Here is an 11,081-nt window from a genome sequence, read left to right on the forward strand (position 1 = left end):
GCCTGAGGCCAAGTGCTTTATCCATTCTCTGACCTCTCTTTCCTCTTAAGGAAAGATTCTGTTTCTTAGTTTTTGTGAATAGCATCACAGCATTCAAAAGAAGAATTTAATGAATACTTTATTCTTTCTCCTTTTATAGCTTACTTATAGTGTCATTTGCTTATAATAGGTTGTTAAAATCACCCATTGTCCTACTTTGCTAACAAGAGAAGGTGATCGAATTAGAAGTAATGGAAAATTTGGGGGCCTACAAAATAAGGCTCCTCCAATGGACAAACTTCGAGGAATGGTATTTGGTGCCCCACTGCCAAGACTTTACCAGACCCTGGCTGGACAAATAGGCAAGTCCATTAGTTTTAATTTTTTGTTTATAGTATGCAGTGAGCATAAATGTTGAATTTGATGGCAAATTCTCACACAACGGATGAAATAGTTACACAAATGAGTGATAGCAGATATCAACATCCTGCCTTTTTAGCTGTGAGTAACTAGCAATTTCTTTTTCTTTCAACTTTTATGGAAATAAATTTATTCAAATATCATCTTTGGTATATTTGTCATGTATACCTTTTTTTTTTATCATATTTATCATTGTCACATAACAAAATAACGCCAAACTTACTCAGTGATCTCTTGTGTCCAGAATATAGCCAGGAAAAAGATGGAAAGGGGGAAAAAACAAATAACTGAAATCATCTTTGGAATTCTCTTCCTTTTAACCTCTTCCTCCTGGCTTTTTCCAGGGAGGGAGGGAGTAAGCGGGTGGGTAGGGATGTGTGTGTATGTTTTAGTCAGTGAATAAGCATTTTATTTAAGCCTTTTCTTTGGACTGTCAGACACTGTGCTTAGTGATAGAGATTTTTTTAAAAAACAAAACATAAGAGATTGTCCCTTTCCTCAGTAAGCTCACAATATAATGAGAGACCCCAAGCAAGCAAATACATACAAATAAGCTATATACAGGATAAATAGGAAATAATTAAAACACTAAAAAGAGTCAACACAGCTTGGGCTTAGCCCTACCTAATGGCAATTGTCTTTTACCCTAGGGTCCATTATTCAGTCTGAAACTGCTAGCCTGGGATTCCCTTCAGGGTGGAATCTCACAGGAACAGGGAACAAGTACAAGCTTTGGAGTCTCCAACTTACAAGCTAGTCCTAAAATTTGGGGTTCATCAGATCTTACTAGGCTACAAATTTGGGGCTTCTAGATTCCATGTTGACACAGGTAATGGCTGGGATCTTAGGACTAAAAGAAGTCAGTAGGCAGACATGAGGAAGGATGACATTCTAAAAATGAGAAACAGCCAGAGAGAGCACCCAGAGATGAAAAATGGAGCGTCTTGTCCACAGAACAGCTGGGAGACCAATGTCCTGGAACTGAAGAGTATATGGTGGAGAAGCCTGGAATGGAGGAGAGGGCTATCTAATAAGAGACTGAATGCCAAACTGATGATTTTGTATTTGATCCTTGAGACAATAGGGAACTACTCTGAGTTTGAGGAGAGGTTGGCATTTTAGGGAAATCACTTTAGTGGCTGAATGGAGGATGGATTAGAATGGGGAGAGACTTGAGGCAGGCAGACCCATCAGCAGCTATTTCACTAGTCTCGGCATGATGTAATGAGGGTCTGCACCAGTGGTGGCAGTGTCAGAGGAGAGAAGAGGGTGTTTTGGAGAAGATATACAAAAGTGAAATAAATATATAGATATCTGGATATGTATATCCATCTCTGGCTACCCCTCTATCCATCCATACATCTCTTCTGTGTGCATAGTGACTCACATGCTATTTACCATTCAAATATGAGTTTCTTGAGAGCCAAGGCTATTATTTCCTTTCTTTATATCCTCAGTGCTAAACACAATATCTCCCGTGTCATCAGCACTTAATAAATGTTTGTTGATGTCACTTCATAAATTCGGTCATTAAATGTTCATACTATTTACTTATTTACACAAGAGTTCTTGAATAGAATTAAAAAGATCAGAGAAAGCAGAAAGGAGGGATTTTGGTGTTTCTCCGGCTCTCTTTATATCTGTTACACACTTAGTGTTTAGATTTCTGCTTCAATAACCAATTAGAAGCATCAGGTCAGAGGGAACAGGAAGACCCACAAAAGTAGTCATATTGACAGAAGCAAAACTTGAATGTTGACAGCCTGGCTTTGAAGTTAAAAATCCTATTTAAAAACATCCCTTTAGTTGAAAATATGACAATTTGGGGCCATTTTTAGGGTATGTGAAATCATTTTATTGTCTACTAGTGGTATGGTCACTTGATGTCAGGAAGATCTTGGTTAAATCCTGCCTCAGATACTTTTTGTATGACCTTGGGCAAATCACTTAATCTCTCTATCTCAAATTCTTCTACTATAAAATGATGAGGCTGAACTCATTATTTAATATCCTTCAAGTTCTAAATCTGCAATACCATACTAATATCAGTGATAATTGTTTACCACTTAAATATGTTTTTTAAAAAATTCCCATCATAATGTTTAAACATTTTTTAACTTCATACTTCATGTTTAATGTAATCATTAGTAGTAATAGTCACTTCTGTTTTACAGTAGTCCATTGCTAAAACTGAAAGATCCTTCATAGAAATAGGTTGACCAATGGTATAAAGCAATTAACCCTTTTTTTTAAACCCTTATCTTCTGTCTTGGAATCAATACTGTGTATTAGTTCCAAGGCAGAAGAGTGATAAGGGTAAGCAATGGGGGTCAAGTGACTTGCCCAGGGTCACACGGCTAGGAAGTGTCTGAGGCCAGATTTGAACCCAGGTCCTCCCTTCTCTGGTCCTGATTCTCAGTCCGCTGAGCCACCCAGCTGCACCCCCAGCAATTAATCTTTTATGTGCTACTTTAAGTTCCTGCTGGAAGACAATTTGGCATGTCTGAATGTACATAAGGATAAAGGGGAAATGATGGCTAGGAATATAGCCAGAATCTAGAGGATGAAAGGTACCTGGGGGCTATCTGTTCATGGCCATTTTGAAAGCTATTATCCTTGGTCAGCTATTAATCACAGTACTTTCACATAAAGATATTACAGGATTCGGAACCACTAGATAGCACAGTAGATTGAGAGCCAGGCCTACAGATGGGAATCCTAGGTTCAAATCTGGCCTTAGACACTTCGTAGTTGTATAAACCCTGGGCAAGTCAATTAACTCCTGTTGCCTAGCCCTTATTGCTCTTCTGCCTTGGAACCAATACACATTATTAATTCTAAGACAGAAGGTAAGGTGGTGGTTGTGGTTGTTGTTGTTGTTGTTGCTGTTTTTGTTTGTGTGGCTTTTTTTGTTTGTTTTTAATTTTCAAAAAAAGAAGAAATAGAATACAGAAGAAAAGGGATCTGGGTCTTGGATGCTAAGCAGGAAGGAGGAAATCCATAATAATCATTCAAGGAATGCATCTAAGACTTTGTTCATTGTTAAGCCAAGTTCCTAATAATCCTCTCATTCTTGTGCCATGTATCAGGGCAGATTAAGGATGGAGAGAGGAAGTCTGCAGATATTTATAATTAGTTTTTTACCTTTAATAACAGACTACATGGGAGATGAAAGTTTCAGTTAGTTTAAAAAAAAGAAGGTGCCTATCAGAAGGAGGTATCATATTTGGAACAGCAAGAGACTCACAAGAATGATCCACACCCCTCAAAACAAGTTATTTTACACATAAACATATTGAATCTTAAATAGTAGAGTGAAGTATATAGCAATATAAGCAATAATTCTTTTTATAAAGGATCTTTCGAAGAGATAAGAATCATCATCCTAGAATGAGGAGTGGATTTTGTATATAAGGAAAAAATATTTGTCACAACCCTGAGATTACATATCAATCAAAATAATTAAACTTCTTACTAATATTTTAATCAGTTTTCTTTGTCCTCTGATAGATCTTCTCCAGCAATATCGTTCAGCTGTGTGCAAACTCAATAGTGTGACTAAGGAACTTAATGTTCAAATAGACTACCTTAATACTCCAGATATGCAGAAGAAAAAACAGGAACTTAGTGAACAAGAGAAAAATCTGGAACGTATAGAACAAAAACTTGGTATGTGTTCATTTTATCTTAACATTTATTCTGAGGTGGACATAATTATTAATACTATGGTTATTTCTAAGAGTATTGTCAGTATATAATGGGAAAAGATGGTAGTGACATGGAATTCATCTCCACAGTGCTCAAACATGGTCCTTAATTCCCTCCACTGTAATTTTTAGAACTTTTTTCCTTCTAGTAAAAGGAAAATGTCATTAAAAGTGCTATTATTCTTTCCCTTATCCCCTCCAAATTTCTAATAAGTAAGATTTTATCTTTCTGAATTTTATAACAATTTGGTAAAAATAAAATTTTATTTTCCACTTTTGAAGGTATGACTCCAACAGGTAAAGGTGAATTAGTACGTCAAGCAGCTAAACTCAATATGTCAGACAGTCCAATCCCTTCTAAAAGAATGAGACGGGAAACAACAAAAAAACTAAATAGGTAAGTTTTCATTTCCTTACATTTAATTTTATTTATATAGTTATAATGGTTACATATATTGACTCATTACCTGGTAAAATGCATATATTATCTTTAATTTAAAAATAGGAAATGGGGCAATATTGAGGAATGAAAAATTTGAATAAATATCATTACCAATCTTGCCCCAAGTCATTCTAATTCTTTAAATGTTGTTATTAATAACTTCACAAATATCACATAGATTTTAATTTTGATTTCTTTATGTGAATACCTAAATGTCCCACCTTACTTTTCTCCTTTTTTTTCCCCTAAACATGGCAGATTTTGCTTTATAGAATGACCAGTTATTGGAATTAGCAACTTACTTGCATTAATGTGAAAATCCAAACCATTTCTACATGGATACTTTTGTAAATTTATAATTATGGTTTAATGAATTGGATGCCATTTAGGTCTCATGTAATGCTATAATACAAGCTACAAAAAGCCATCTTTAATTTTTGTCTTCAGGAATATTTAAATATTTAATTCAGTCCTTTTCTGAGTAAACCAAACCAGTAACACTATCTCATAACTGAAGTAGTTATTGGCACTTCCTGTTTTAAATACTTTTACAAGAAGCCATTTTGGACTAAAATGGTTGCCACGTATTGAGTTGGAATACAGAATGCAGAGGTGGCAGGAGCTGGCATGAGACCAAAAAGTCGGTTGAGATGTGCCTATAAAAGGAGAGAGACTTGGAACATCAGGGTCTCAATCTTGAGATACGGTGGGAGGGAGGGTAGGCATCATCTCAGGATTGTCTCTCTTATAGCTAGGTTACTCATATCTCATAGGATTAGGTACCTAGGCTGCTCATTGGTCATTCTGTGCTAACAATGCTAACAGCATCCGGCTTTAGTCATCATTCAATATCCATAAACAAATACTATCAACAAGAAGATCAACTCTTAAAATCAAAATCATCTTTGTGATAAACCATCAGCTTCTCCTGGAATCTACTGAAAATTTAGCATAAGTTCATTATTTAGATAAGATTTAAGACCCATTCTTAATCCCTCTTTCCTCAATATTTAACCCATCCTTTCCTTTACCTTATTTACCATCATTGAACTCGTTATTATAAAGAAGCTGATACTGACCTCATCTGTTCTCAACATTCCAAGGGGAAGTTGTCAGTTAATACTTCTCCTTTACACTACTGAAGACATTTAAAAGCTTATTGATCTTCTGTGTTCAGGATTAACAATCGCGGTCAGAAATAGTGTTTGTAATATTAGAGTTTATTGACTTTTGAATTCATTTTATAAACCAATTAGCAATTGAGGGAAACCATTTACTCCCTCATTAAGTCAGTTGTAGTAAGTGGAGTCAAATGAGTGAAGTGTCCTGAGTCAGCTGATTCATCACAGATCACATCCAGCTGCAGTCACTGAAACTGATTCAAAGTAAACTCATTTACCATCTATACAGGAGATTTCACTATACCCTCCATTACTCCACTTACTAAAGGACCTTTTATTTTTACACTGTTTAGAGTGACTCATTCATTGCTTAAGTACTAAATACTTATAAAAATATCTGTGTAACTTCTAAGACATATCTAGGGGGGTGTTCACATGAGATGGTCTCTGAAGTTAACTATTAGTATTATGTGTTGTGTGCCACCACCCTGCCTCCTGCCCCTGCTTTCAGCAAAGGTTTTCTTTCAATGTCCAATTATGTATGTATTGAAGTACCTATGGGACTTTTGGGCAACTAGCAAAGTTGTTTTCTTGGAAATGAAATTTCCCTCCCAGAAACATACCACCAAGTTTTAATGAAGTTAATGAAGAAATGATTCATGGAGTAATAGATTTTTGTTATCTTGAAAGGACCTTTGGGGTCATACAGCTCTTTCCATTATTTTATAGATGAAGTCTTAGAGCAAAGAGATGTAAAATGTTATTTTCATTCATGACAAAACTGTCTCCTTATTGCCTCTTCTAAACTACCCATTATACAAAAATACTTTTAGAAAACCTTTTTTGGGACATGTTTATCATTCAATAAGATACATCTAGCCCTGGATGTATATGTATGACCTTGAAATAATTTGTATGAGTGCTGAAGGGCAGGGGAGTGTATTATGAAATTAAAGAAAATTGGCAATTCATATCAGTATGCAATGGTATACCATATATAGAGAATAAATATTAAATTTATTTAATAAAAGCATTTACATTTCCAGTTTTCTTATAAATCAGTCAATGTGCATTTATCAAACACCATCATTGTATCAGATATCACCTTAAATATAGATCTCAGGATACAAATAAAAAGAATGAAACAATCCCTTCTCTCAAGAAACTTAAATTCTTTAATCTCTAAACATGCTTATCTAAGATCATCTAGTAAGGAATCCTTTCAAAGAGCAGGATTAAAAACCATCTTCAAGGAATGATCTGATAGGAATCTATAGTTTGATTATGTGGTAAGAGCTAGAGAGAGCAGATCTCTTCCACTGGTAGATAACCTTTCAGTGTCAGCAGGAAGTGAGGAAAACTTCTAGGATATTGGGTGGACAGCACATATGGACAATAGTAATACAGGATGGGCAGGCATGGATGTGTTGAATCTGCTTCATTCATAGGAATTACGAAATCTGTAAGATCACAAATATATTTCAGTATATGAAGTTTTAAAAAAGTAATACTTTACATTTCACCAATATCCTGTTTATGCATAGTTATAATTAAGATTACATAGTAATTAAATTGGTGCCTCTCCAAAGGTTTATTGATGTGTTTCCTTGAAAGTAATAAAATAATATTTTTTAATCTAGAAAATGTTTCTTCCCTACTTAAATTTCTGAAGATTTTACTGTGCAATTTAAGTCAGTTTGAGTTTAACTGTGGGACTTAGATTTTATATAATGTAGTGAGATACTCAAATTCTGCATGGAGCTGTGACTTAAATGTGGATGTATTCCATTATCTATTTGGAAAAAAAAAAATGAAATATGGAGATACTCTTCTGAATGTTTACTTGCATTTTTGCACGGCAAACTTACTTTGTAAGAAAAAATACTACTAAACTTAATGCTTGTTTCACACCATTTATGTTATGTTGGAGTAGGAAAACCATTTCACTCCCATACTAAAAAGGATTTGGTGGTTTCCTACTGCTTTTAGAGCAAAATACAAACTCTCTTCCTTGGCATTTAAAGCCTTCCATAGTCTGGTTCCAGCCTCTTATTTCCAGAGTGATATTATGTCACCTTTCATTGGGGCAACATTCCAATTAAGCTGGCCTACTTCTGATGTGCTTCCTTCTGCCTTTTTGAGGGCCTTTGTGGAGGCCATCTGCTTTGCCTATCCCTTGCCCTCTTCATCCTAATGGCCACCTATACTACTTTGAGCTACTGTGTTTACATCTTGTATTGACTTATATGTACATATGTTGCTTCCCTCTCCAGTAGTGTGTAAGCTCCTTGAGGGGCAGGATTGTTTTCATTTTCATCTTCATATAACTGCTCCTGCAGGTGCTACAGCAATGGCTAACTGAAGACTCAGAAGGGAAAGTTCTTACTACCAAAGTCCTTGATACTATCAAATAGTTCAACATCGGAAATTATAAGATATTATCAGTGGGGTATGACATTAAAGAAGAAGTATTAAAATCTGCTTTGCTACTGCACCTTAAGGACCGTGGGACCTTTTCTGGTTTGCAGCTGAAACCTTAGATGTTATATTCATTAGAATGTGAGCTTCTTGAGAGCAAAACCTGCCTGTTTTTCTATTTGTATTCTTACTGCTTTGCCCAGAGTAAGCATTCATTCATTCATCATCCCAGATAAAATGAAATGTATACATTTCTTCAATTTTAATGTTTTTAGAATATTATTCTTGTTTTTTTCTCTATCCAGACTACTTAAATGTTAAACAACTTCATGGAAAAGATGTGTATGTTAGTGTCAAGACTAGTTTTATTTCTGTCCTGCAACAAAATTCTTGCAGTTCTTGATCAAAGGGAATTATTTTCATTTTCTTGGTAGGCTCTCCATATTTAAGCCTAAGACATTTCATGTCTTACTTAGCCATATAGAATTACATTACTTGGGTAGCAATCATAAAGGATACTTAATAGTTGACTTTTTTTTGAAATATGCTAGAATATAAGGAAAGGCAAGAAATATTTTTTCAGCTCACAGTCTAATGGGGAGATAATATATAAATAGTTATGTACAAACAAGATATATACAGGATAAATTAGGAAAAATCTCAAAGGGAAATTCAAGGATTACTTGGAAGGGCTTCTTCCCACAGAGGGTGAGACTTCAAGAAAATTTTTGAAGGAAATTAGAGGGGAAATGAGGATAATTTAGTTAGGGATGTTAATTCACCAGGTTGTTTCTTTGCAATCAAGCACTCAGTCTCAAGTAACCAGAATTGATTAAGCACCAAATATGTACCAAACTCAGGGGACTTAAAGATAAAAATGAAGTCTATTCTCAAACATATTTCCTCCAAAATAATTTTGTTTAGGGTGTGGGGAATGTATGTATTAGTGTAAAAATGTTCAAAGTTTGATATTACAAGGCAGTTTTGAATGAAAGGGAGGAAAGCACTAACATCTAAGAGCAGTTAGGAAAGGCCTCATACAGGAGGTGACATGAACCAACTTTTGAGGGTTTTTAAAAGTTAAGAGAGAATACATATTAAATATGCCTGGGGTATGGTGGGCAAAATAAAGCGATAGAACATGGAATGTCACATGAGAAATAGCAAGTGGCTAGTTTGACATAAACAGTTTTATGAAGGGGGAAATAATATGTAATATGTCATGAAAGTTAGTCTGGAGCCAGATCATGAAGGCTTTGGAAAAGAGACTCAGTAATTTGTATTTCCGATTGAAAATTTCTCAGTAGTGGAGTGGCATGGGCAGATACATGTTTTAGGAATATTAGTTTTACACCTGTTTGAAAGGTGGCTTTTAAATGGTTGGGGGGAGGAAGAAAAAAATTTTAGAATGGGAAAATGCTTCATTCACAACATTCTTCATCAGTTCTCTCCAGAATTGGATAATATTTTTTATCATGAGCCTTTTTGAATTGTCTTGGATCGTTGTATTGATCAGAAAACTCGGTCTTTACCAATTGATTTGTCTTTACAATATTGCTGTTACTGGATACACTTTGCACTGGTTTATATAATTCTTCCCAGATTTTTCTGAAACCATCACTGTCATCATTTCTTTGATTTTTGTTTTATTTTAAAAACCCTTATCTTCCATCTTAGAATCATTACTGTATTTTGGTTCCAAGGTAGAAGAGTGGTAAGGACTAGGCAATTGGGACTTGCCCAGGTTCACATAACCGGGAAGTGTCTGCCCTTCATCATTTCTTAAAGCACAATATTCTATCACATTCATATACCATAACTTGTTCAGCTACTCCCTAGTCGAAGGGCATCTCCAATGAGGGATATCAGTAGAAACAAAATGGTAGTACATAAAACCTAATCTGTTTTCTTCTTCACCTTGACCAGGCTCATAACCAAATCAGATGAGTGAAAATTGACAGAAGGGCTGTTGGTCTCACTAAGAATGCACTCACTTCTGCAGCTCTGCTTCAGGAGACCAAGAGGGTGACTTACCAGACTGAATCTTTCTGGGGACAATACAAGTACCAAGGACATGAATTTCCATGTCTGGCCAGATGGGGCTGGAAGCATCTATTCAAAAGAGGGAATCTCTGTGGACAATATGGCCTTACTGGAAATATCCTAGTCACTTTTTGCTCATTTGTGATATATTGCAAATGTGTCAAAGGAGAATGTTAGGTCAATGCTTTGCAAATGTGGCAGTTGATTATAAACCTAACATAAGGCAATTTTTCATCCTGCAGAAAATATATACTGTGTTCTAGTATGATTACCATGGATGTGTGGAGAGATGTTTAATGATAAACAGACTTTTAAAAAAATGGGTTAATGGGAATTTAATAAAAATGTTTCAGCTATTGTAAACTATAGAAATTACAGAAATGAGATGTTATAAGCTATGAGAGGAAACTGTTAATGCAGAGTTCAGGGTAAGAATGTAAATCCACAGGTGTTTGGGAATTATGATGCTTCAAAAAACTTCATAAAAGTGACCACAGTGCACATGCAACATGGTAGTGTATTAGATTCTAGCTGCTTATCCTAATATGTACAGTGTGTGCAGTTTTTTATAAGAAATCATTTGACACGATGTTTGTTTTTATAAATTCTCAGCCTTAATGCTAAATTAACATTGTTTTTTGTAATTTTTATTACTCTTTTAAAACAGGTCAGGGAAAGTAAAATTCCACATTCATGCAATAAATTGTTAGAAAACCCATTGCAGAAACATTTGGAATGTGTTATCCAACTAGTATGTAACAATGTGGGATTTTTTATTATCAGGAGTTATTTTTTGTGTAGTTACATGTCCCAGCAAATATATGGTTTTTGACCTTTGTAAATGTGCAGCAAAATGAGCGAGAAACAATTGTTTCCTCCCTTTTGAACTAATATTCTTGTGTTAAAAAGAACAAAAGTTTGAAATCACCATCAAGTCATTGTGGTTAGAAC

At 35.1% G+C, this 11,081-nt stretch overlaps 1 protein-coding gene across 1 annotated transcript in view; it reads left to right on the forward strand.

The window, feature by feature from the left end:
* SMCHD1 (structural maintenance of chromosomes flexible hinge domain containing 1) overlaps nucleotides 1–10,076 on the forward strand; it is a 175,424-nt gene extending 165,348 nt beyond the window's left edge. Inside the window, exons 45-48 of the mRNA XM_044666720.1 lie at nucleotides 170–341; nucleotides 3,910–4,068; nucleotides 4,389–4,503; nucleotides 10,014–10,076. Of these exons, the coding sequence (XP_044522655.1) occupies nucleotides 170–341; nucleotides 3,910–4,068; nucleotides 4,389–4,503; nucleotides 10,014–10,038 (471 nt within the window). The 3' untranslated portion in view covers nucleotides 10,039–10,076. The remainder of the gene's footprint in view (nucleotides 1–169; nucleotides 342–3,909; nucleotides 4,069–4,388; nucleotides 4,504–10,013) is intronic.
* The last annotated feature ends 1,005 nt before the right edge of the window (nucleotides 10,077–11,081 follow it).

This window comes from Gracilinanus agilis, chromosome 1, assembly GCF_016433145.1.
Source record: "Gracilinanus agilis isolate LMUSP501 chromosome 1, AgileGrace, whole genome shotgun sequence".
Classification (NCBI taxonomy): Eukaryota; Metazoa; Chordata; class Mammalia; order Didelphimorphia; family Didelphidae; genus Gracilinanus; species Gracilinanus agilis.